Source organism: Eleutherodactylus coqui, chromosome 10, assembly GCF_035609145.1.
Source record: "Eleutherodactylus coqui strain aEleCoq1 chromosome 10, aEleCoq1.hap1, whole genome shotgun sequence".
NCBI lineage: Eukaryota > Metazoa > Chordata > Amphibia > Anura > Eleutherodactylidae > Eleutherodactylus > Eleutherodactylus coqui.
This window is the reverse complement of record NC_089846.1, coordinates 32,921,896-32,949,891: the sequence shown is the minus strand read 5'-3', so window position 1 is coordinate 32,949,891 and position 27,996 is coordinate 32,921,896. Positions and strand designations below refer to the sequence as shown.

Genomic DNA, 27,996 nt, shown 5'->3' with positions numbered 1-27,996 from the left:
GCCTTATGGGCCCCCTAAGGCTCCTGGGCCCGGGTGCAACCGCATCTCCTGCATCCTCTATAGTTATGCCCCTGCTTTTCACGGATTCCAATACTACAGCAGGTAGCGCAGGATCTGGCATGCTGCACCTTACAAGGAGAGGAGTTCAGTGTTTGATCAATGCCTGGGCTACAAAGCGGAGCGGCTGCAGTGGAATGTGAATAGCCGCTCCAGCCTACCATTCAGCTAGTTGCTATCTTGGCAACAGGAAAGCTTTCTTTGCATAACAAGGCCTAGCAGAAGACCTGAACCCAGCAGGAGCGGCTTCTTAAGAACATGCAGTGAAGATGTGGAGGAGTCCGGGAGAATACTTTGCAAGCAGCACAGTGAGATACCTTGAGAGGCATAAAGGGGAGGTTAGTAACAATGTAACCAGATAGAAGCAAAACACTAAACAAAGTCATCTTAGGTTTGTTTATTCAGGATTATTCTTTTGGTTACATGTAACAAATATTTGGGCTCACTGATGGAGTTTTAGCAACATTCATGTTGCCTTTCATTGCCCTTCAATTTGCCTGGAAAATAAGGAAATTGCAGCGTCTGCATGTTAGACACAAGCGAATGAGATGATATCAATTTGCATTCGAACAGTGGGGCAGTGTTTATCACCAGAAAAATGGCGCAAGTGACATGTTCCATATTTATGAAAGACCCATGGCACGTGTGACAGGCTTGAAAAAGATGCATTGAAGGGGATGTGGCTAAGGGCTCATTCACATTAGTTCTGGTAGGTGAATACACGCTGTATTTACGGACCGAAACGGTGCGAATTTACTGCACATTGAGGGTTATTTTATGTGCGCATACATTGCATATTTCACACGCACAGAAAAAAGGCACGAATAGCCCATTGATTTTATGTGTAAATATGCAGTGGATGCGCATATATCGTGGGTTTTTACGCAATCCCATTGACTTAAAGGGGTTGTCTCGAGGAAGCAGTGAAATTTTTTTTTGCCCAGTCCCCCTTATTAAGCATACATTACTAAGCCCCCCTGTAAATGACTTTTCTAGCTGGTTTGTACTTACCGTTCCAGCGTTTCAGCAACTTATAAAAATTTTCCCAAGATGGCCGCCGGCATTTTTCCCGTCGCTTGCTGTAGCCCGACGTGCGCGCTCCCGAGACGCTACCAGCTGTGTCTCCCTGACAACCAGACGCCCCGCAGCCACCGACCGGACCCCTGGATTGAACGCGGCCGACCACGGCACACAGTCACCCACCGCCAGGCAGCCAGTAACCGGCGCTAGACCCCTGACAACAGACGAAGGCCCCCCCGGCCCAGCGGCAGTCCCCCCAGCCCAGCGGCAGTCCCCCCGGCCCAGCGGCAGCCCCCCCCCCCCCCCCCGGCCCATCACTTACCTGGGCGGCGGGACGGCAGGACGGCGGGACAGCTGGGCAGCTTCTCGGGACAGCTGGGCGGCTTCTTGGGACAGCTAGGCGGCTCAAGTTTCTGCACCTTCCTCTAAGAGAGGATGATACAGAATGGCCGCTCCAGCGCGCTCCCGAGAAGTGACAGCTCGTCTGCGCATGCGCAGAAGAGCTGTAGCGGCTAGCAGGCTGAAGCGGCTCGTGCTGAGAGCAGAAGACCGGACTGCGCAAGCGCGTCTAAAAAAGCAAGCCGCCAGCGAATTTAGACGGAACCATGGAGACGAGGACGCTAGCAACGGAGCAGGTAAGTGAATAACTTCTGTATGGCTCATATTTAATGCACGATGTATATTACAAAGTGCATTAATATGGCCATACAGAAGTGCTGAAACCCACTTGATTTCGCGAGACAACCCCTTTAAATGGGCTATTTGGGCCCATAATATGCACCAAAATAGGACATGCTGCATTTTTTTCATGCATGTATTAACGCAGGTCTGAATATCCCAAAGCAAATCCATGGGGTTTCAGTATCAAGCACATAAATTAATTGTGAGTAAGGGCGGCTTCACATGATTTTAAGCACAGAAAAACATGCGGTAACGCGACTTTATGCACATTGAACGTCACGTTATCGCACGCATAACTGCAATTTTTACTGTACTTTTTGCACCGCTGAGGACCATTCTAAAGTGAGTTAAAAGGCCATGCAGCCTAATTAGTGCTAGGTGGTTTCAATTCCCTGCGAAATTGTGCAGCGTGTTGCGCCATTCACACAGGTATCACCTAATTTGAGCATGCTGCATAGCAGAGAGGGAACCTCCTGAAAACAATAGCTTCTATTCTCTGCATATAATGTGTGCACAAATATGTCCATGTGAGTCCAACCTATGGCCGGCTTCACACGGGCGCACGAATCTCGCACAAATATGAACCTCATACTTTTAAATGGGGCTATGCACATGAGCGATGCTATGTGGGAAACAAATCGCAGTGTGATCTCACATCGTAGCAGCCCAAAAATTGGATCAGTCAGTAGTGAAAAAACATCGCCTCATCAAATGAATCCAGATTTCTGTTGCACGGGTTATTCTGATGGCTGAAAACTCCAAAAAATTGTCTGTGAACTGTGTGGGAAAGTCTTCAACAAGTGTTCAATTTGCCTGCAGCGCCTCCACAGGGGAAGTAAGACATTGCACTATTCTACATAAAATCAATACTATTTCACTAGCTTCTCCCGATCTGATGAACCAAGACATTTATTACAGCCACCTGAAAAGATGGAAACTGCGGCACAGGTCGTCACACCGGCAGGGAGAAGCCAAAATACGTAAAAACAGCCCTTCTATCTAAGGTCAGAAGATTCCCTGCAAGGGTGCATTCACAGGGGCGAGTTTGAGGTGCGAGTTTCCTCCGATAGTGATATGGACGGCACTCGCACGTGTTAAAGGGGTTGTCCCGCGCCGAAACGGGTTTGTTTTTTTTTCAAACCCCCCCCCGTTCGGCGCGAGACAACCCCGATACAGGGACGTAAAAAAAAAACCGCTCAGCGCTTACCTTAATCCCCGCGCTCCGGTGACTTCTATACTTACCGGTGAAGATGGCCGCCGGGATCCTCTTCCTCCGTGGACCGCAGGGCTTCTGTGCGGTCCATTGCCGATTCCAGCCTCCTGATTGGCTGGAATCGGCACGTGACGGGGCGGAGCTACACGGAGTCGGCATTCTGCACGAGCGGCCCCATTGAAGACAGGAGAAGACCCGGACTGCGCAAGCGCGGCTAATTTGGCCATCGGAGGGCGAAAATTAGTCCGCTCCATGGGAACGAGGATGCCAGCAACGGAGCAGGTAAGTATAAAACTTTTTATAACTTCTGTATGGCTCATAATTAATGCACAATGTACATTACAAAGTGCATTAATATGGCCATGCAGAAGTGTATAGACCCACTTGCTGCCGCGGGACAACCCCTTTAATAATACATTTTTCATATGAGCCATTTTTCGTTCAGTGATGCTGCAAGATTAAAAACTGCTGCATGTCCTGTTTTTTGACAATTCCTTGTAAGAAAGCAACCATTATTTCTTGTGGGAACTTATATAAAAAAAAAAAGTGCGATGCAATTTTTACCATTGAAATCTATTGAAAGCTCCTGCGATATTTCCATGCATGCAAAAAACACGATTTCGCGGTAAATTGCGATGTTGCGCGATCGTGATTTTAACATTACAAGTCCCATAGACCCCTGCAGAAAAAAAAAACTGCTGCAAATTTAGCAGTGAAAAAAAACTGTAGTGGGTAGTCACCCTAAAACTCGCATAGGCATGCGTAAAAATGCAACGCTCATCCTGCAAATGTGCATGTAGACGTGCTTACACCCATGTGACACCGACTTAAGGAAAATGAAAAGGCAATAGGGCAAGATTAATTCTTAGCCTTAAAGGGGTTGTCCACCTGTACACTATTGATCAGTGGGGGTCTGCCGCCCAGCAGGTCTCTCGGCAGATGTCAGTGTGTGCAGACCAGATAGCAGGTAGTTCCCTACATATTGCAGCGGCCTGGTTGGTAATGCCGGCACGGAATTCATACATTCCCATTGGTAAGGTGAAAGCCACTCAGAGAACAGCTGATCGGCCAATGTCCGACCCCGCCGATCATGTACTGATGATCTATCCTGAGGACAGGCCTCAATATTGTAGAGGTGGACAACTCCTTTATTAGTATTTTATGGGGCTACTTTAATGTTTAAAGGGCTGACTGTGCAAAATCTATCTGTCATAGGAAGGATTTGACTGATACTGATGGGCAGGATAACTTCCTTCATTGTGCTTTTGGCAGGTGAATTGCTGCGCTATTTCTCCAGACTATCAGCTTGTCCTCACGTGTTCTGATGACAGTCGTATCCATGTGTGGGAAGCCAAGAGTGGGTTACTGAGGCATAAAGTGACGGGACACGCAGGTAAGTGCCTCATAGCAGGGCCGCCGACTCAGGTGTTTAGTTTAAGGGGATATGCAAATGAAAGATGGAACAATACTTCTGCAGTGCCACCTATTGGAAGGCAGCATTCCTGCAAGTCAGTGTCTGACTTTCTAACAAGCCTTATAACAATGACTAGGAATTGTGAGCCAAAGCCAGAATTCCATACACAGACAGCTGTTTCGAGGTGATTGCCCCTCATCAGTGGGCAGCAGGTCTCTGGCTTGGCGAGTGATAGTGAAAAGTGCTTTTAGGGTACAGTCCCACAGTGCGGTAACCACAATGTGGCCGAGTCCCCACCCACAGTGGCCAATTGCTATAAGATCTTGCCAATAGAAGGGCAGAATAATGGGCAAAATCTGCAGCCATTGGCTGCAGTTGGTGGGTGGGCCTTTGGAGACATTGTGGTTGCTGCACTGTGGGACCATACCCGTATTTAGTAAGAACATATTTGATAGCAATTACAGCATGTGTGAATAAGTGACTTCTAAGGCTAGGTGCACACTAGCCCTGTGTTAGAGTTGCTCCTGAGAGGTTCAGGCGCTCCTCGCATCAGACAACACACAAACACCAGTCTGAGCACTATTTGCATTGGCGTGTCCTATTGACCATCCATTAGACAGACAGGAGTAGGACATGTGATAAGTTTTTACATGCTGACCATAACCCCTTGTGAAAAAATCTCAATGTGCAAATCCTCATCGCCCTATAATGGGATGCTGTCCGTCAGTGTGCAGGGGACCTAAATGTAGATGTCAGTTCCCAAAATGATTCCGGTACACTGCAGTGATGGAGGTGAAAACCTCTGTAGTCAATCTTTTTTTTTTTTTTTAAACCGAGCTGTCGCCTGAAAATGCTGCCTCACAATATTTTTGAGCAGCACATATAGGGCAGCATGTTTAGGGGACACATCCACTTTGAAATGTACTTGAGTTTAACAACTTTTCTAAAATACATCCGGTCCTTCTTACACTCATTTTCTGCTGTTTGATGTTTTTAAGTACTGATTTTCATGTGGACTTTCCCATTTTTCTGATGTCCTGCTGTTTGCCATGCACTTTCAGGCAGGAGCCTGTAGCAAGCTTAACATTCTGCCAGTAGTTCACTGTCCTGTACTTTCTTTCCCTCATTTCCCATCTGCACTGTTCTGTCTCTTGTCCAACCAGCAGGGAGACAGCATCTGAATGCCCACCCCTCTGCTCTCCCAGGACAATTCCGGCATTCAGAGGCTTTCTGGCCAAATGCTTATTAATCTCAAAGTAATGTAGGCACACATAAATGCTGTAACAGCAGGAAAGATAGAGATTGCAGACACCATGCCTGCAGATCTGTCAGCCTATGAGTGCAGGGTAGTGAACCTGTAAAGATAGCCCCTTCACGTCAGCACCAACCCCAGGTCCTAGTATCTTAATAACCATAGAAGCTCAGCAACAGGCAGTGCATTGCAGAAGATCAGAAAGGGAGACCCCTAGTGGCAGCCGCTTCAAACCTAATTTATAGTGGTGAAGCAACAGCATTTTAATGAAAGTTTATCACAAAATTGATGACACTAGCAGAAGCTAGTACATGACTGAGTAGAAGTTGTCTGAAAAGTTAGTGCCCTTTAATAAATGTAATGACTGTGGGTTACTCTGCATGCATTTATTTTTACCATGACAGTAAAACATATTATATGCTAATAAGCATCAAATGCTAAATTAAATTCACTGTGACTTAATGTTGCAACAGGAAAAAACATGAAAAAGTTGAGAGAATGAATATTTGTTATAGGTACTAATAGTTGGATATTGAGAGCTCCACCTAGTGGTACATTTGTGCACTGCTACAAATGTATACGTGTTTCATTAAATAGAACCAGAAATAATCATAATAAACAACTAAAGACATAAATAAACACATTATTGCTGTTTCTAGTACTATTTTACATAAAATATGCATTGTTTCCATAAGATATGGTCTGATTTCAGAAATATACTTTTTTAGTGCTAGCATATTAATCGGTCTGTCATACATTCTGGTCTGACTTGTGACAATATCTCCCTTGTCCCCTGTGCCTCCGTAGGACCAGTAAAGTCTTGCTGCTTTTCCCCTGATGGCTCCCTGTTTGCCAGCTCATCACATGACTGCACTGTGCGGATATGGAGGGTGGATACGGCAGATTGTCTCCATGTGCTAACTGGTATGTTATAAGAAACTCCAGTGTGATATAAGGCAGGGTAACAATTAGATGTAAACTATCGTGAAGGTCAGAACAAGTGATCTACTTATTTAGGTTTTACTATTTTTTACTAAATAAAAAACCCTTTTTAAGGAAAAAAAGATGCTCTCTATTTCCATCTGAGACACGACTTCTTTATTTTGTCCATCAATAGAGCGCCGTTAGGGACCGTTCATGCAGGACGGAATATTCTGTTACAGCATTATGGCATATGCCGTACCAGAATTACGCTCCAAAATTTGCACGGCTAACTGTGGATTTTGCTGCAGAGTGCACGTCTATAGCAGTGATTGGCTGGCCGGATCAGGTCACCTGATGCTCGCCTCACAGAGGCTGGATTAGCTGAGGGACAGAGCTGCTGTGAATTAGGGAGAGGGTTAGTGTAGGTTAGGAGGAGCGTTTAGGTAGGGATCCATCCTCAAAGAACCCAACAGTCCTTTTTAGGACTACAACTCTACTTTTGTGCATCATCAGTTTGGCTGCCTGGGACCAGTAGTGCGCCCAAAGCATTCACAAGCATCCGGCTGTATACTGCATACTGTTACTGGTTCTATACAGTAAACTGCTACTGGTGTGCAGAGAGTATTTAGAAACTAACAAAACTCCTCATTTTTCATTTTTTAATTTGTTTTTGGCTGAAAGCATTTGCATAATAGGCCCAATTGTGTGTCCTGTTGATCCGCACTATATAACAAGACTGTATACATTTTACATGGTCTATTTTTTTCTAAATTGTACGTAAAATACCCCTGTGTGTGTCCTGTCAATCCGCACTATATAAGAAGACTGTACCCATTTTACACTGTCTATTTTTGGCTTAAAGGAGATGTCCCGCGCCGAAACGGGGTTTTTTTTTTTTAAACCCCCCCCCCCTGTTCGGCGCGAGACAACCCCGATGCAGGGGTTAAAAAAACCACCCGCACAGCGCTTACCTGAATCCCGGCGGTCCGGCGTCTTCATACTCACCTGCTGAAGATGGCCGCCGGGATCCTCTGTCTTCATGGACCGCAGGGCTTCTGTGCGGTCCATTGCCGATTCCAGCCTCCTGATTGGCTGGAATCGGCACGTGACGGGGCGGAGCTACACGGAGCTACACGGAGCCCCATAGAGAAGAGGAGAAGACCCGGACTGCGCAAGCGCGGCTAATTTGGCCATCGGAGGGCGAAAATTAGTCGGCACCATGGAGACGAGGACGCTAGCAACGGAGCAGGTAAGTATAAAACTTTTTATAACTTCTGTATGGCTCATAATTAATGCACAATGTACATTACAAAGTGCATTATTATGGCCATGCAGAAGTGTATAGACCCACTTGCTGCCTCGGGACATCTCCTTTAAAGCATATGCAAAATACCTCGCAGTTTGCGTAGAATTTCGATGCAGTGCATTATACAACATGATCAACACTAGGGGTAAGGGTCAAGGACGAGGACATGGGCATCCGAATGAGGGTGTGGGCAGAGGCCGAGGTCCTGGGTGGGGTGAAACAGTGCCTGCTGCTGAGGGAGAAGTAGAACGGCGCGTATCTACGCTTCCTAGTTTCATCTCACAGTTTGCACGTCCGCGTGGTACACCATTATTAAAACCACAACAGTGCGATAAGGTGATGACGTGGATAGCGGATAATGCGTCCAGTAATTTATCCATCACCTAGTCTTCCACGCAGTTCACTCACGCTAGTCAAGGGACTGGACCTGTGACCTAAGGGACTGGAACCGTATCCCACCCTGCATCCATCCCGTCACCTGCACGGTCCTCCACTGCCTCCACCAATGTGTCCCAGCGCAGCGTTTAGCTGTCCATTACACAAACATTAGAACGCAAGCGCAAATATGAAGCCACCCACCAGCATGCACAATTGCTAAAAGTGTATATCTCCAAACTGCTGAGCCTGGAGATGCTGGTAGAAACTGAGGCTTTCCGCAACCTCATTGGCAGCGGCCGTCCCGCGCTACTCGGTCCCCAGTTGCCAATATTTTTCCCGCTGTGCCGTCCTCACCCTACATCAGCACGTGTCACGGAATATTAACTGTGCCCTCACCAACACGGTCACTGGGAAGGTTCACTTAACCACCGACAAGTGGACAAGTGCTAGAGCGCAGGGACACTACATCTCCCTGACGGCACATTGAGTTAACCTGGTAGAGACTGGGACAGAGTCTGACCCTGGGTCCCCTCACATGCTACCCACACCAAGGATTGTAGGTCCTACCTTCCTCCACCTGTAAATTACCATCTGTGAGCACGTCACCTTAAGTCGGTAGCTCGAGGCGCTGCCGCACTGCCGTGGGGAAGCGTCAACAGGCCGTGCTGAAACTCCTGAGCTTAGGTGATAAGAGGAACACCGCCCAAGAGTGGTTACAGGGTTTGACGGAGCAGACAGATCTGCGGCTCTCGCCGCTGAACCTCCAACCAGGCATGGCCGTGTGTGACAATGGGCGTAACCTGGCGGCGGCTCTGCAGCTTGGCAGACTAACACACGTGCCATGCCTGGCCCACGTGTTCCATCTGGTGGTTCAGCGCTTTCTTAAAAACTACCCCAATTTGTCTGAGCTGCTCAGCAAGTTGCGTTGCGTGTGCGCACATTTCAGAAAGTCCATGACAGATGCTGCCACCCTCAGGAGACTACAACCGTGCTTCCAGCTGCCAGTTCACTGACTGTTGTGCGACGTGCCCACTCTCTGGAATTCAACTTTGCACATGTTGGCCAGGGTTTACGAGCAGTGTAGAGCCATTGTTGAATACCAGCTGCAACATGCCCGTCGGAGTAGTAGTCAGCCTCCGCACTTCTTCACAGAGGAGTGGGCATGGATGTCTGACATCTGTCAGGTGTTAGGAATCTTTGAGGATGGTGAGCGGTGATGCCGCCATTATTAGCGTAACCATCCCGCTGCTTTGCCTGCTGGGAAGGTCGCTGCTAAGCATTAAGGCCAACGCTGTGCAGATAGAACAGGAGATGGGGGATGACAATACGTCGCTTGATAGCCAGATAACCCTCAGGTCTGTTTCTCAGCACATATTGGACGAGGAGGAGGGGGGGAAGAGACTGCTGCCCACACTGTAGAGGGTACCCATGTTATTCCTTCACATCTGTTCAGCGTGTATGAGTTGAAGAGGAGGAGGAGGAGACAGAGTCATCCTCCTAGTGAGGACAGCGATGTGTTGCATACTGGTACTCTGGCACACATGGCTGACTTCACGTTAAACTGCCTTTCCCGGTGACCCTCGCGTTACGTTAGATGAATTCTGGCCAACATGGATTACTGGGTGATCACCCTTCAGGACCCACGGTATAAGGAGAACCTTTCCACTCTCATTCCTGAAGAAGAGTACGAGAGTGATGCAATACCACAAGGCCCTGGTGGAAAAGCTGATACTAAACTTCCTATCTGACAATGCTAGCGGTAGAGGACGTAGTTCATTTGGACCAACTAGCATGGGAGACGAGGGGAACAGGCAGCATGTCCAGCGCAGGCAGGGGAACACTCTCCAATGCCTTTGCCAGTTTTATGGCACCCCAGGCAGACTGTGTCACCACTCCCAAGTCTAGGCTGAGTAGGAGGGAACAGTGTAAAAAGATAGTGAGGGAGTACATAGCCGACCATACCAACGTCCTCTGTGATCCCTCTGCTCCATACAGCTATTGGGTGTCAAGGCTGGACACTTGGCACGAACCTGCCGTATACGCCTTGGAGGTGCTGGCCTGCCCTGCTAGCATGTTATCAGAGAGGGTGTTTAGTGCTGCTGCGGGGATTATCACGGATAAGCGTACCCGCCTGTCAACTGACAGCGCCGACTGGCTTACACTTATTAAGATGAACAAATCTGGATTTCCCCAGACTTCTCTTCTCCACCGGTGGAAAGCAGCTTAACATAAAGTATCTTTAAGCTGGAACTGGAGAACCATGTACCCTCTATCACCCGAAAAAAGGGGAAACGTAGCTTGGTCTATCCTTCTCTGATCTTCCTCCTCCTCCTCCTCTTCCTCCTCCTCCTCCTCCTAAACCAGCATGTGAGCATGCTGAACAGCCAATTCTTCAGAGGGCCAAAAGTCTCTGTAAAAACTATGTTTTTTGGAGGGCTGCCTCCAGGTTCTGTCAAAACAATTTTTTCTGAGGGCCGCCTCCAGGTTCTCGCCCGCAATTTTGAAAAGGTTCACCACTAGAGTTTAGCAAACATGCTGGTTCCAGCTTCATATGCCCACAGAGTCCACAAATATATCCCAACGCAGTGTCAAGCTATCTGACACTGAGACAGAATGAATTGTCCTGGTTTGGCCACTCTAATTTCTTCATAGTACATGTTGTCTTTCCCTGGGGTGCTGGTTAAAAAGCCCCTCAAGGAGAGACAGAGGCTGGGACAGGCGGTAGCTTGCCTGTCGGTAGACCGCCACCTGGATCCCATTACGCAAGTATGAGCTCTATGTTAACCCTTTCCAATCCATTTATTTTTTCTCACCCATTCTCCCCAGCTGCAAATAAATTGGAGCTGGGAGAATGGGTGAGAAAAAATACATTTTCCCTGCACCCTCCTGATCTGACAGAGTTCAGGAGGGTGCAGGGAGGGACCTGCTTACCTGACCGGCGTCTTGTGCATTCTCCTTCTGCCTCCCGGCTTGGCGATCATGTGACCGCTGGGGTCAGGTGACACCTGGCGGTCACATGATCGCCGGGTCGGGAGACACAAGGAGAATGCACAAGACGCCGGTCGGGTAAGCAGGTCCTTCCACGGTGCAGGCTCCCGGCTCGGCGTTCATGTGACCGCTGGGGGTCAGGTAACACCGGCGGTCACATGATCGCCGGCCGGAATCTATGCATTACATAGCGCTAATTGAGCGCTATGTAATGTGTAAAGGAGTGGGCAGAAAGGGTTAAAAACCCTTTCTGCCTTCTCCTCGGGGGTCCTCGATGACGACCAGTGCAGGAGTGCATCTGCACCCGATGTGTCTGACGATCGGGTGCAGTTGCACTCCTGCACTGCAGTGTCGGGCCTGCCCCGACATCGGAGCTGTGGAGGAAAATGATGATGTCGGGGCAGGCCCGACATTGGACTGGAAAGGGTTAAAAAAATATTTCAGGGGTTCACCTGCACTCTGGGTAAAAAAATCTTTTGTTTTAAAATGGGTTGTTGAATTGTGGAGATGTGTAGAAGTACTGGCATCTGAGTCCCCTTTATGCCCACATTTGTGGCTCATGAAATTTGTGACGGAGGTGGCATGGGATTGGAATTATGATCATATGTTAATTTATCATCAATTCTTATCAGCATTGTGGGCTATCGACCACACTTTCAAAAAGGGTCGCTGCCTGGCCCCGCCAACCCTCTGCAGTTTGTGTCTCCTGTTCCTCCTCATCCAATACGCACTTATAAATAGACATGAGGGTGGTGTGGCTATCAAGCGACCGTGTGGCATGAGGGCAGCTGGACGCTGCGCTGGGTAAAATTTCAGTACGTTGTGGCCAACTGAGTAGGTGAAGGGTGCGCCTTACCCCGTCTGGGATGGGGACAACTGGACCGCTGGGCTGGGAAAAATTTCAGTACGCTGTGGACGCAGGCTCGTGCCTGCATCCTGGGGGGGATTGGACAGCAATGCCAGCATTTAACAAAGGAGAAGAGGCAGTGGCGTCACCCGCAGGCGGTGATTGGTCTTCGTTGCAGCTAGTGTGGTGCTTAGCTAAGATGTGCCAGCGCGTGTGCCTTGCTGATTATGCTCTGGTGCAACTAAATTGTTAGGGGGGTGACCACCAGGCTCTTGTCCACAATTTGGCTTAATAGTGCGCCCTGGGAGCCTCAGATGCAGCCATGCATGCTGCCCCTGCTGTTCCCTCTCCGTTTCTGTGGCGTTTTCATCACTTTCTGATGTTTTCAGGTGAATCACACACCCTCCCCTATGCAGAGCATGGGTCACCTTGAAAAATGCTCGAGTCTCCTATTGACTTCAATGGGGTTTGTTTCTCGAAACGAGCTCTCAAGCAATACAAAAAGTTTGGCTCAAGTAATGAGCACCCGAGCATTTTGGTGCTCGCTGATCTCTAATATTAGCCTTTTACTCCCCACCTTAGTAGTATTGAGCAATTCCACCAACCTGATTGGTTGTTTGGGTACACTCCCCCCTTTTGAAATATGCTAACCGGATACCATTGTTGTTCTAAAATGTATGTTTCCTACAGTTTTCTCATCAGCTCACTTCCTTTCAGATCATTCTAAAAGTGTGGAAACTGTTAGTTTCAGCCCAGACGGCGCCTGTTTACTGTCTGCTGGATGGGATCGTCTTATCATCCTGTGGGAAGTGCAGGTACGATGTAACATAGCAACATGTTGTGCAAGACTGAAAAACCGACACATGTCCATCCAGTTCAGCCTATCCCCCCCCAATTGTTGGTCCAGAGGAAGGCAAAAAAAAAAAGAAAACACATCAGGTAGAAGCCAATTTTACTCATTTTAGGGGGGGAAAAATTCCTTCCCAACTCCAATCCGGCAATCAGAATAATTCCTGGATCAACAACCCTTCTGAAGTAATCAATGATTATAACATACAATATCATTACACTCAAGTAAGGCCTCCAGGCCCCTCTTGAACTCTTTTAGTGTGCTCGCCGTCACCATGTCCTCAGGCAGAGAGTTCCACAGTCTCACTGCTCTTACTCAGTACTGCAATATACATGTAAGTATTAGTTTTTCTATGTAAGCTATGAAGGGGACACATACAAGTGCTGCAACGCACTCCATTATGCAAATCAATATTTTAGCAACCCTCCAGTTTTGGGACAAAATCTGGTCTTGCTTTCAGTCATCCAAGATGACTAATGCAATTTTAAGACTAACTAGTCCCCACAGTGCATTGGTAGTGTTAGACTACCCTATACCTGCTCTCTGACTGGCCAGCACTGATCACGGGATCAGTTCTGGCGAATCAAAGAGCGGTAGAGCATAGTGTACATTAGGTAGCTAGAAAATTGCATCCGTCATCTTCTGCGGTTCAAAGGGGTATCGGCAGAGAAGAGCAGCAGTTAATATACACCAGGGCGACAACTGGCTGACGTCCCTAAACTCACTAGAGAAACAGGGCACAGGGACTGATACAGACAGACACTGGGACAAACAAACACAGAGGCAAGTCAGACAATCCGGGTCGGCAACAGGAAGGTACGCGGTACAAAGGGTCAGGCGAAGGCGAAGTCTGGGTCAAGCAAATAGTAAAAAACTGGGGAACAGGCAATTCCAAAAAATGCGAGTGCAACTGAAGACCAAACTAACACTGGCAAATGCTGGAAGGCACTGAGGCGTTTAAATGCTGTCAGAGATCCCGCTCTAGCAGCTGATTGGGGCGGGGAGCCTGACAGCAGCAGAATACACTCACCGAGGCGCTGGGGAACCCGCCCCCAGCCCTGCAGGACAGGCGGATGCCAAGGACTCGCGCCTGTTCGGCATGGTGACGAGGATGCGGTGCGGGGCGGCACCCGCCGCGTCCCTAGCAACTCAGCAGCGAGGAGGAATGCAGTGGCCAGAGGAGGTCACCAGAATCAGGGCTTGCCTGTGCCGCACAGCTGCAGCCTGGGTGACAGGGCCAGCGGTATGGACACGGGGGCCCCGCGAACCACCGGTCTTGACAACAGCCATATCCAGCTGTATGACGTACAAGCCTGGACTGACCACCAAAGAACCTGAAAACTCTGATGGGTCAAGACTGACCCACTAATGGACCCTAGATGTCCCGCAGCAGACTACGGTCTATGTCCTATGGGTAGATTTACTAATAATCTATTTTTGATGATATCATACTTGACATTGATACAAGTCTCAAAATGATACAATGATAGCAGCACAACCAAAGGAAGGAGAAACAAAAGACGGTGCACAGTCCTGTAGTGGGTCCGGACTTAAAGACCCATTCTCACAGCATCAGAAGTATCCAACGGATGGGCCAGCACTTAGGAGTTTCTTCAGAATATATAAATCTTTATATACCTATACAGTGGGCTATACTATATGTTGGGCTATGCTATACACTACCGTTCAAAAGTTTGGGGTCACCCAAACAATTTTGTGTTTTCCATGAAAAGTCACACTTATTCACCACCATGCGTTGTGAAATGAATAGAAAATAGAGTCAAGACATTGACAAGGTTAGAAATAATGATTTGTATTTGAAATAACATTGTTTTTACATCAAACTTTGCTTTCGTCAAAGAATCCTCCTTTTGCAGCAATTACAGCCTTGCACACCTTTGACATTCTAGCTGTTAATTTGTTGAGGTAAGCTTGTGAAATTGCACCCCACGCTTCTAGAAGCATCTCCCACAAGTTGGATTGGTTGGATGGGCACTTCTGGCGTACCATACGGTCAAGCTGCTCCCACAACAGCTCAATGGGGTTCAGATCTGGTGACTGCGCTGGCCACTCCATTACCGATAGAATACCAGCTGCCTGCTTCTGCTGTAAATAGTTCTTGCACAATTTGGAGGTGTGTTTAGGGTCATTGTCCTGTTGTAGGATGAAATTGGTTCCAATCAAGCGCTGTCCACTGGGTATGGCATGGCGTTGCAAAATGGAGTGATAGCCTTCCTTATTCAGAATCCCTTTTACCCTGTACAAATCTCCCACATTACCAGCACCAAAGCAACCCCAGACCATCACATTACCTCCACCATGCTTAACAGATGGCGTCAGGCAGTCTTCCAGCATCTTTTCATTTGTTCTGCGTCTCACAAACGTTCTTCTTTGTGATCCAAACACCTCAAACTTGGATTCATCCGTCCACAACACTTTTTTCCAGTCTTCCTCTGTCCAATGTCTGTGTTCTTTTGCCCATCTTAATCTTTTTCTTTTATTGGCCAGTCTCAGATATGGCTTTTTCTTTGCCACACTGCCCTGAAGCCCAAAATCCCGCAGCCGCCTCTTCACTGTAGATGTTGACACTGGTGTTTTGCGAGTACTATTTAATGAAGATGCCAGTTGGGTACCTGTGAGGCGTCTGTTTCTCAAACTAGAGACTCTAATGTGCTTATCTTCTTGCTTAGTTGTGCAACGCGGCCTCCCACTTCTTTTTCTACTCTGGTTAGAGCCTGTTTGTGCTGTCCTCTGACGGGAGTAGTACACACCGTTGTAGGAAATCTTCAATTTCTTAGCAATTTCTCGCATGGAATAGCCTTCATTTCTAAGAACAAGAATAGACTGTCGAGTTTCAGATGAAAGTTCTCTTTTTCTGGCCATTTTGAGCGTTTAATTGACCCCACAAATGTGATGCTCCAGAAACTCAATCTGCTCACAGGAAGGTCAGTTTTGTAGCTTCTGTAACGAGCTAGACTGTTTTCAGATGTGTGAACATGATTGCACAAGGGTTTTCTAATCATCAATTAGCCTTCTGAGCCAATGAGCAAACACATTGTACCATTAGAACACTGGAGTGATAGTTGCTGGAAATGGGCCTCTATTCACCTTTGTAGATTTTGCACAAAAAAACAGGCATTTGCAGCTAGAATAGTCATTTACCACATTAGCAATGTATAGAGTGCATTTGTTTAAAGTTAGGACTAGTTTAAAGTTATCTTCATTGAAAAGTACAGTGCTTTTCCTTCAAAAATAAGGACATTTCAATGTGACCCCAAACTATACTATACAATGGGCTATACTATACAATGGGCTATGCCCACCACTAGTGTGTAAATAAACTGCATTCTAAATTTACTGTGTATATCCTCTATTTAACAGTCTGGTCAGAGATTAAAGACTTTCGTTGGCCATCAAGATGCCATTCAGTGCAGCGCTTTCTCAAAAGATGGTTCTTACTTTGTAAGTATTGTACTATTGAAAAAAATATGTCTGCCATATTAGAATAAGGATCACAGAACTTCAACTAAGTGTCTATATGGGGACAATGATGCCCAGGGTGCATATATGTGTCAGTCGGAGCATTGGGTTAGGAGCTCATATATTTGGTATGCACCTTGTATCTGAATCAGCAGATGTGGAACCGCACTAGTTTGACTTTGGGTCAACTCTAGAGGCGACACTTGAGGAACCTGGTCTTCACTTTTTCACCCCACCAGTTGGTTTCGCTGCAGGGTCCCCAGGCCATTATACTAGTGACCCCAGTTATGTGGCTGATGATGCTACAGTACCTGGGCGTGTGAACAGAGGCGTAGTCAGAGCAGTCCAGAGATGTGGCATGCACCGTACATTTCAACACAATAGCCCAGAGATCAGGGGGCACGGAATAGGTTCAGCAGAGTACACACAGGCCAGAAGTTGGGACAAGCATCAAGAATGGCCAATACAACAAGCTGAGGTCAGGAGTGGAGAATGCAGCAAAGTTAGGGTAAAGCCAGAATCAATAGCTAACAGGAGGCCAGTTTACAGCATCTACTATGAACAGGAGGAGACCACATGCCGTGACCATCAGCGGTGACAGGTGGGGCAAGATGGCGGCTGCAAATCGTAAGGACTTTTATGGTGCAAGGTGCCTAAATGTGCTGTTGCTAGCTGCCTCTGTGAGGCAATATACTTTCGCTATATGAAATCAGAGGCAGAAGAAGGAGGCGTTCTATAGCCTACAGTTGGTAATAAGCCGTGTATTACAGCTCCTTACAAGGACCTATAATGCATGGATAACATTTATTATGTACTATACTATAATACACAAAAAGTGAATGAATACATTTTACTGAGTGCATACATAAATATATAATATACATAAAATGTGCACTTTGATTGAGTCATATGTTACAGCCTGTGTTGCTGTCAAGAGCTGCATTCACAATTCTGTTGGTTGCTATTAGAAAAACTTAACTTGTCCAAATCTCTAACAACTTAGATGACATATAGAGAAAATTAGATTACTATATTAAAAAAAAGGATAATATTGAACCTCTTAGCAAATATGTACGTCCTGTGCGTGCGATATCTATGGAGCAGGATCAGGTGCTGAGCCCGCTTTATACACGGCAGTCTTTGACACCTGTCCGCAACAGTCACAATCAGCATTCATGACGATTAGAGATGAGCGAGTATACTCGAGCGAGTAGTGCCTTAGCGAGTATCTCCCCGCTCGTCTCTAAAGATTCGGGGGCCAGCGGGGGGTGGGGAGGAACGGAGGGGAGATCTCTCTCTTTCTCTCCCTCTCCCCCCCCCCCCCCCGCTCCCCGCCGCAACTCACCTGTCACCTGCGCCGGCCCCCGAATCTTTAGAGACGAGCAGGGAGATACTCGGCTAAGGCACTTCTCGCTCGAGTAATGTCCCTTAGTGAGTATACTCGCTCATCTCTAATGACGATCATGACTGTTAACCCTTCTGACAGCAGCAATTAAATGCCCCAATCGGTATTTGGGGGTCCCAAATGGCACATCCACAATGACATCGTGTGGTGTCGTCTAGAAGTCATGGCAGCCAGAGGCCTTCTGAAGGCCCCCAGAGCTGCCATGTATTTATGCCTATTAAGACTGGCCAGTGTTAATAGAATGTCTGCAGAAATACCATATACTGTAAGGCCTCATTCACATGAGCGTCAAAATTGCACAGAACTTAGCCGCGCAAACAAAATCACGGCTAACTCCGCAAAGAATAGCGTGAATGGGAGATTTCCCGCTATCAAGTCTCAAGCTTAATTAGCGGTAAAACTGCCCATTCACACGATTAGGAGCTGCGTGTCGCTGAAAACAAGCGCTGTTGCTCCAGGAGCAAAGAGAGAGAGATGAAGCAGGTTCCTCTGCAGGGGAGAATAAGGAAATTCTCCGCTGCTGGGAACTTCCTTATTGTCCCCTGCAGGGTAATTCCTTCTCTCCCCACTATGGGGTATCCCTTCAGCCTCACTGAGATGAAGGAAAGTCCCGTGGGGCTCTCCATCTCTCTCTCCTCCTGAAGCAGCAGTGCTTGTTTTCAGCAGGGAAAATATGGGGGAATTCCCCTATAGTGGGGTGAGAGAGGCTGGGCTAGGGAGGTTCTCTGAGGGATTCCCCATAGCATGAAGAGAGAGGGCGGTGCTAGAGCTGCTGGGCTGGAGAGTGCTTCCCTCAGGGAAGTTATGGCTCCTGGAATGCGACGATGAAAAAAAAAAAAAGAAAAAATTAGTTGGTCATAAAGGCGCAAGCAGGCTTGGTCACTGAGGGGTTAAAGGGAATCCAGTCAATTTAAAATTGTCAGAAAATGACTATAATAATAATGATTTCTCTTGCAGGCCACGGGGTCCTGGGATCACACTGTCAGGCTGTGGAGTCTGGGTAATGATGCACCCGGGAGAGTCCTGAAAGGACATAAGGGGAATGTCAGCTGCGTGAGCTTTTCTGTTTCTGGGATGCTGGTAAGAGGGTGCAGGTGCCTGCATGCTGATTGTTTCTAAACTCTCGGGGTCATTTATCCATGATTTGGTTTTTAGTGCAACAGAAGTGTCAGTTCACCAAAACAGAACATTTTTTTTGAGCACTGAACCCATTGGGTTAGGTTGGTTTCACATCCCGCTGGAACCTCCAGTCTGAAGTTCCATCGCAGATCCAGCACAAAATACCGGAAGAAAATACTCTACATGCAACACTTTTTCTTACAGCAAAAAGCAAATATTTAGTCAATGGGGTCCATTCAGGACTGTTCAGTTCCATCATAAGACAGAGCCGTTTGGTCAGGGGATTCCCCTCTGCTGCTCCCCGAATGGAGAAGGAAACTGGAACCCCCGACGCAGATGTAAAACCATCCTTACTAATAGATTTGGTGTAGGCTAGCTTTGGGAGCAGTGTCTAACGGATTATCTGTTCTTTATCCTTCACTGCCTTAAGGCCCTTTTACATGCAATGATTCTCGACCAAAATTTGTTCAAACGTCCGAAAAAGAGCGATAATCGTTACATGTAATCGTGGGCATCATGCAGTTTTCGTGTGAACTATGGATTTTGGTTTACTTAACTCTTTCCAATCCACTGTCTGACATCTGAAGACATTATGATTTAAGGCTGTACAGCTCCGATGTTGGAAGACGTCCGTCGGGGTTCTCTTACTGTATATTGCCAGCCTCTCTGCTGTCGGAGCCTATCCAACGTGTCACCTCATGCAGTACTGGCTTTAGCCAGCATATAGCACCATTGTATAACAGCAGAAAAAGAGTAAGCCCCTAGGAAAACCAGGATACAAATTGGATTGGAAAGGGTTAAACCATGCACTGGAATGAGTGAAGCGTTGCTAAGCAACACAGCATCCACTGCTAAGCTGCACCATACACTGCCCAACCGAGAGCGGAGAGCGATAGAGAGACACAGAGCGCGCGCATAGAGAGACACAGAGCGCGTGCATAAAGAGACACAGAGCGCGTGCATAAAGAGACACAGAGCGATAGACAGAGAGAGCGCTAGAGAGACAAATAAAGAGAAACAGACAGAGAGATACACAGAAAGAACGAGAGCGACAGGCAGACAGATAGAGCAATAGAGAGACCAAGTGAAAACGATAGAGACACAGAAAGAGCGCAATAGAGACAGAGAAAGACAGAAAGAACGAAAGAGACAGAGCGATACCGAGACAGAAAGAGAGAGACAACGAAAGAGACAGTTAGAGAGAGGCAGACAGAGAGAGAGAGAGAGAGAAACAATGAGAGAGAAAGACAGACAGACCTGTAGGCTTTTTTATATTACATATCTGCTGCGAATACAAAGTGACCCTCTGAATAATCACTTAACCAGCAGATTTAGAAGTTCACAAGCACCACTTTTGAAACATTTTATGTTCAGGTAGCGGTCATCGGGTCAATCTAGTATAGATAAAGAACATCTGGCCAGGCAGGCCTAAGGGGATGGTCAAACCTAAGGGGGAGCTATCGCCCCCCAGCCTGCATCTGCCTAGTGCTCCTAGAAGTTGGCAGTCGGCGCGCTGTGCAACCGCATGGATCACACATAGCTAAGGCCGGCTGTGTAGACAGGCATCAATATTAGGTCAGTGGGGCTCCAACTTTTCGCGCCACCAATGATCAACTGATTGAAAAGGCTACAGTACGCCAGTGAGCGCTTTATTGTTTACAAAGCACATACATTTAATAGCGGCTGTGCTGGTATTGCAACTTATTCCCATCTACTTCAATAGGATTGAGCTGTTGTAACAGCCACTAGCAAAGGTACAAATCTGTGTTTGCTAAACAATGAAGGGGATGCAGTGCTCCAGCAATATATCAGCTGATCGGTAGAGGTGCTACAATTTAGACCACCAGCAATCTGATATGGATGGTCTATGCTTAGGATAGACCATCAGTATAAAGGCCCATTTACACGGAGCGATGATCGCTCAAAAATCGCTAAAAAGCGTTTTAGCGATAATCTTTGCTTCTAAATGCGCGCCATCACGCACTTTTCGGGCACTGCTAGCTGATTGTTAAATTCAGTCCAACCTAAAAATCGTTGTTTGGCCTTATCAGCAGTTCTCCGTGGGTAGTGCTGATAGCATTGTTTCCCATCAGAGAACAAAGGAACTGAAAGCAGATAAGAGCCCTCAAGCTATTAACTGTTTTCAGCTAAAGGCTTCATTTGCACACTAAATTGCTATTAAGTAGCTGAGTAGCTACTTAATAGTTTATGCAAAATGATCACTTGAAGCTGGCACTCAATCATCGCTCCATGTAAATGGGTCCTTACAGTCCCAGAAGACTCCTTTAAATAATAAAAGTTGCTCAAACACTCACATAGGCCTATTTGAATTTTGTGCACACTGGCCCTTTAAGACAAACCATTTTAGTCTGAGCGGCCTTTGAAATAATGCTTCATTATTAAGATATGCCAATTATTTGATTAGGCTTCTGGATCATGGGACAAAACAATCAGAGTCTGGAACCCACGCAGCGGTGCCTTGATCTTTCTTCTGAAAGGACACTTGGATTGGTTAAGAACCTTGTCGTTCTCCCGTGACGGTATCCTTCTGGCTTCCACTGGACATGACAACATGGTAGGAGAGGGATGATGTGTATGCATCGCTAACCATTACTACTGTAAAGCTAGATTGTCAAAAGAAATCAAGCAACTAGCAGGAGTTGTCGGAGTGGAATGAAACTTTATATGTGTGACTGTAATAAGCCGCCATCAGCCGAAACAAAACATGGCCATACTACATGAGAGTATATGGGGGCCGGAGTGAACCAGGGACTGGAGCGTGAGAGCACAGAACAGGTGAGTATATTACTTTACACCTGCACCAGCCTGTAGGACTCAATAAGTACCCCAGACATCTCCTTTAACTCCGAGTAGTTAGTCAGCAATTCCTTGACATCCAATATGGCCACTCTAGAACATGTGTCTGGCTTTCCTGGTGTTACGGCACTCTGCCCCCCGAGCGCCAGTTGGGGTGCCCTGATCTCCCGCACCCCCACTGTCCCTGCCTACTTGCCTCGGCCCTGGCTAACCCCAGGCGGACAACTGGACGGCGGTCCCTGCCCTGGCTAGGGACCTGGCGGCTGACAAGCAGGAAACTACCTAATGGGGGAAACAGAGTGCCGACAGAGGAGGCAGATGAATCAGACCAACAAAACTTGCAAGGCTGGAGATGGGACTCACAGGCAAACTGGCAGGGTGCTGGATAGCAACTAGTGCTGACTGGGCCAGACTAGATTAGAGGCAAACAGAACCAACACAAACAGACAGAGTAATAGGGGACCAGAGGGAGCTGACCGACAACTAGGGACTGACTGAGGGGAGCCACAGAGGGACTGACTGAGGGGAGCCACAGACAGACTGGCTAGGTGCATGCAGAACCAATAACTGGCAATGAGCTCAGTTCACTGCCAGTCTTTTAACCACAAGGTTCCGCCCAGGGGCGGAGAGTGGGAGGAGGCAACTCCACCCACTGCTGTATAAGAAGCACAGAGGAGTGCGGGCGGCACCCTACGGGCGGGCACGCCCATGCCGCCACCCACTGGCCAACCCAAGCTGCTGGGATGACCTCGACACAGGGCTCCAGGCTGCTGGAGCCGACGCCGGAGCGACGCGCGCCGACCGCGGGACCCCATGCCGCACTGTATGGTAACACCTGGACTCCTTCAAACATCTGCCTAGTTATATATAGTTACAGGAGTTGAGTCTCCCCATATAACTACTCTGATTTACCTTTCAAAAGTCTGGGTGAGAACCCCAGTGGGAAATGTGATGGCAGCCATATTGGTTGTCAATGTGTTTTCCCAAAAGATGGCCATTATCCTTTCCAGAAACAGACTCAAGCATCTGCTCTATCACAAATGTCTTTTCAATTTTAGCATGAATTGCTCCTTAATTTTTTCAGGGGGGGGGGGACAGGGTTAGTCCACCCCAATTTCCTTCCTATGTGCAACTGTCTCAATGATCAACAGATCACCGTTGGTCCTGGTTCTGTAACCACTCTGGGAAGTATAATATTAATGGTTGAGGAGCTACTTTATGATTGCCCGTTTCCAAATGAATGCTTGTGAAGCAGAAAGGGATAGGTGATAAAAGTGTCAGGTTGGTGGGGTGTTACTGCTAAGACCCCCACTGATCCCAAACATGGGGACCCTGTGTTCCCCTCTCTCACTGCAGGCTTTCTGCAACCCTCCACAGTTGAGTGGCAGTCAAGCATGTGCAGTGCCGCTCCATTCATTTCAATGGGCTGACAGAAGTAGCAGAGTACAAGCCCTCTGGCATCTTCGGCAGCGCCATTGAAAATGAACGGAGCAGCAGCACCCGTGCACGACTGCCACTCCAATCAGTTTCCTCCTCACTGTGGAGGGTGCAGTGAGCCTGCACTGAGGAGGCGAGGGGGACAAGCAGGGGCGTAACTATAGAGGGTGCAGGGGATGCGGTTGCACCCGGGCCCAGGAGCCTTAGGGGCCCATAAGGCCGCTCTTCTCCATAGAGGGAGCCCAGTACTATGAATAAAGCATTATAGTTGGGGGCCCTGTTACAGGTTTTGCATCAGGGCCCAGAAGCTTCAAGTTATGGCTCTGTGCAGCATGGTTTAGGTATGGGTACGGGTACAGATAGAGGGGGGGCCCCAGCTCACCTTTTGCACTAGGGCCCCTGAGCCTTTAGTTACGCCCCTGGGGACAAGGGATCCCGTTTCTCAGCGGTGAGACCCCCACTGATCAAACATTTATCACCTCTCCTATGGATGACTGCTAAAAGTTGATTCTGGTCCAACCCCTTGAACATTGTACTCTCTTTTACAGGTAAGACTGTGGGACTGTGAAAACGGAAAATGCCTAAAGGTCGTCAAGGTATGTTGTAGAGTAGGAACATGAAGTAATAGCAATGTCTAGTTTTCTAAATTAAAACTGAATATAAATAGTGATATCAGATTATAGCACAAGGTTCAGTCTTAGGGAATTTGCCAAGTACCATTTATAATTCTGTTAATACTGAGGTAGAGTGCTAAGGAGCAACTGAGAAGCAAAAAAAAAGTCCCTCCCTAAGGGTGCATTCAGACGACCGTATATCGGCTGGGTTTTCACGCCGGCTGATATACGGCGTCTCTCTCTGCAGGGGGGGGGGGGGGGGGAGGCTGGAAGAGCCGGGAGCAGTGCTCTGAGCTCCCACCCCCTCTCCGCTGCCCCTCTGCACTATTTGCAATGAGAGGAGGCGGAACGTGGGCGGGAATAAGTTCTGGGAATTAGCTCCGCCCCATCCCGGTTCTCCTCATTGAAAATAGTGCAGGGGGGTGGAGAGGAGGCAGAGAGGGGGTGGGAGCTCAGTGCACTGCTCCCGGCTCTTCCAGCCTCCTCCCCCTGCAGAGAAAGACGCCGTATATCGGCCGGGCGTGAAAACCGAGCCGATATACGTTCGTGTGAATGCACCCTAAGAAGGAGTTGTTGGAATGTAATGAAACTTTCTCTGTGTGTTTGTAACGTTAATATACACAAGTAATAACAATATCAGAGCAGAAGGATCATTTAGGCCCCCTGTCCACGGCCAAGGTGGAATATTGCTAGCGATGTTCTGCCGTGGGGGAGCAGGAGGAGGGGGGGGGAGAACTGACAGGTATCCGCGGTGAGCTTGAAAGATATGCTCACTGTGAGGAAAAGTAAAAAAAAAAAATCGGGCTGCGCTTTCCATAGTTAGCCTTTGGAAAGCATTCACTGCGTTACCCGCAGCAAGATTATCAACTCGGATAATACAGTGACATATCGCCCGTGGATAGGCAGCCTTACTGTAGAAAACTGAACATTGAAGGGAGGCTCCAGTACCCTGTTGTACCGCCTCTAGCTTGGATACAAGATGTGATACGGGGGGCATGGAGGCTCTAGTACCCTGTTGTACCGCCTCTAGTTTGGATACAAGATGTGATATGAATGGGCATGGAGGCTCTAGTACTCTGTACCACTCTAGTACCACCTCTACCTTGGATACAAGATGTGATACAGGCGGCCATGGAGGCTCTAGTACCCTGTTGTACCACCTCTAGCATGGATACAAGATGTGATACGGGGGGCATGGAGGCTCTAGTACCCTGTTGTACCGCCTCTAGTTTGGATACAAGATGTGATATGAATGGGCATGGAGGCTCTAGTACTCTGTACCACTCTAGTACCACCTCTACCTTGGATACAAGATGTGATACAGGCGGCCATGGAGGCTCTAGTACCCTGTTGTACCACCTCTAGCATGGATACAAGATGTGATACGGGGGGCATGGAGGCTCTAGCACCCTGTTGAACCACCTCTAGCTTGAATACAAGATGTGATATGGGCAGGCATGGAGGCTTTAGTACCCTGTTGTACCACCTCTAGCTTGGATACAAGATGTGATACAGGCGGCCATGGAGGCTCTAGTACCCTGTTGTACCACCTCTAGCTTGGATACAAGATGTGATACGGGGGGCATGGAGGCTCTAGTACCCTGTTGTACCGCCTCTAGTTTGGATACAAGATGTGATATGAATGGGCATGGAGGCTCTAGTACTCTGTACCACTCTAGTACCACCTCTACCTTGGATACAAGATGTGATACAGGCGGCCATGGAGGCTCTAGTACCCTGTTGTACCACCTCTAGCATGGATACAAGATGTGATACGGGGGGCATGGAGGCTCTAGCACCCTGTTGAACCACCTCTAGCTTGAATACAAGATGTGATATGGGCAGGCATGGAGGCTCTAGTACCCTGTTGTACCACCTCTAGCTTGGATACAAGATGTGATACAGGCGGCCATGGAGGCTCTAGCACCCTGTTGAACCACCTCTAGCTTGAAAACAAGATGTGATATGCGTGGGCATGGAAGCCCTAGTACCCTGTTGTACCGTCTTTAGCTTGGATACAAGATGTGATATGTGAGGTAAAGTAGGGAGCAGACATGTTTATGGACTTCAACATTACAGTCACCCTCTCCCAAACCTAAATTCGGCGATAATAGGCAACAGTAGCCTATAGGTGCCCATACACCTTCAACGACTGTCGGACGAACCATCATTTGACCGACAGTTTTTTCAACCAACAACCCCATACAAACGTATGTTCGGCTTAGCTAAGCGTTCATGTTTTTATGGAGGTAAGCCACAGCCAGTCCGCTCTGGAGATGACTTATCACAAAAGGATTGGGCATTGAAATTTGGTATCCCTGATCCTTCTTTTCCCCCCCGACATCATCTGTGAAGACAAATCTGAGTCACCCTCGTGCACAGTAGAGTCGTCCAACACCACAGGTTCGGACAGCTAAATGTGTATGGAGCTTTATGTTCAACTGTACATCAAAAGGAGATTGTTTTGTCCCTTTACGAACTAGATAGCTAGAAGTGATGTCATGATATGAAGATATGTAAGGTCGGGGCATGTGGAGTCAGATACAATGATGTACATGGAAGCGTAGGATGTGACTGGGCATGTTATATAATAACTACTCATACTCCTAATATTACATGTATTCCACCTCTTTCTATTGCAGAGCATGCTGGAGATGACACATGTCTGTATATTCTCACCAGAAGGCACCCTAATGCTGGCTGGTGCTATGGGGTTTCACCAATCGCAGTACTAATATACCATGAATGGTCACAGGACACAGACTCATTCTCCTCCAGCTTCTTGGAAACTTTCCAGACACCAAGAGAAACTTCCTGGACTGCTTAGGAGCAAAAACAGTTGACTGAGTGCTGTAACCTCCATAAACAAATGGACACCTTCTAAAACGGAGATCAAACTTTGCACCTTTGTCAATGGTTCCGTTCAGGGTTCCATTCGAATATGATTTTCGGCTATTCAAATGAAACCCGTGGACTTAAAGTTTGAACATAGACACTAACATGGTGTGAACCCAGCTTCAGCGTGGACGGAGGATGCCATGGGAGACCTCCGCAAATGTGACAGGGAGGTGGTGAGCGGAGATGCCACCTTGCCGGCAGCGGCAGGACACTACCAGGGTTGGCAGGAGCCGGCAGCTGTAAAAGTCTGAGACCGCTGGCCAAGGAAGAGTCACAGGGTCACCAGCAGCTGACATGGCATGCCATAGAGGCCAGCTGTGAAACAGCCGCTAGGAAGCGTACATGCCAGAGGGAGCGTATACAGCTGTCAGCCTGGCCCTTCCTTACTGCTGTGCCTGGCCAACCGATGTCTACACTCCTACGTCCGGTGTAGACAAAATACAACAATACCAAAACTGTTACTCTATTTATATTGAATGCCAATTTCTAAACAGCAGCGACAACCGGGTGAATTAATTGCCGTATTTTCCTGACTATTAGGGTGGTGTTTGCCGTGTTTTCGCATGCAAAATCTGCGCATCCTAAACACAGAGAACAGAACCGATTGATTTTAATGGGTTTGTTCTCATAAGCGCATTTTAGGGTTCCTACAGCCGCTGTATGGGGAATTGCAATACAGCCCCATTTAAGGGAGTCAGGCTGTGGTGCAGTTCCCTGCTCAGCATATGGTCAGAAGCATCACAGTGCAGATACACACTGAAGACCGTTGGGGTCCAGCATATACCATCACTTACTATTGTAAGAAACACCTCTCCCTAGGATGTTAAAGGGGCCGTCCAGTTCCTTAGCATAGGCCATCAATAGTAGAGCAGTGGGGGTCTACTGCCCGGGACCCTTTGGGATTATCTGTTTACCAAGGCTGAGTGATTGTGCACTGGGCTGATTTCTGCAGGAAGCAGACAGCTCCGCTCCACATGCAGTGACCAGGCTTGATATTGCAGGTCTATTTTCCATTGAAATGAATGGGTGTAATACCAAGTTAGGCCACTGCAGTGGGAACAGAGCTGTGTGTCTCCTGCAGAATTCGCTGCAGTGCCTAATGGAACGTACCCAAAGAACAGCTGATCAGCGGGGGTCCCTAGCAGAAGACTACTGCCAATCTACTATTGATGGCCTCCTCTAAGGATAAGCCATCTATAGTTTACAACAGGACAATCCCTCATAATGCTATCACATATGTGTACTTTTTGATTGATCCAGTGTCATATGACTAATAAAATCTATTAATACCAAAAA

At 47.8% G+C, this 27,996-nt stretch overlaps 1 protein-coding gene across 2 annotated transcripts; it reads left to right on the top strand.

Annotated features, from left to right (window-relative positions):
- The first annotated feature begins 112 nt into the window (after positions 1-112).
- Positions 113-27,996, top strand: WDR38 (WD repeat domain 38). Of its 2 annotated transcripts, XM_066580792.1 has the most exons (9): positions 113-395; positions 4,244-4,364; positions 6,445-6,561; positions 12,798-12,895; positions 16,312-16,392; positions 18,773-18,895; positions 21,360-21,509; positions 23,737-23,784; positions 26,445-27,996. In XM_066580792.1, the coding sequence occupies exons 1-9, from the start codon at positions 327-329 to the stop codon at positions 26,535-26,537; spliced, it is 900 nt and encodes a 299-aa protein (XP_066436889.1). In that variant the 5' UTR covers positions 113-326; the 3' UTR covers positions 26,538-27,996. The 2 variants fall into 2 exon arrangements, with proteins under 2 accessions (XP_066436889.1, XP_066436890.1); XM_066580793.1 differs by lacking the exon at positions 6,445-6,561.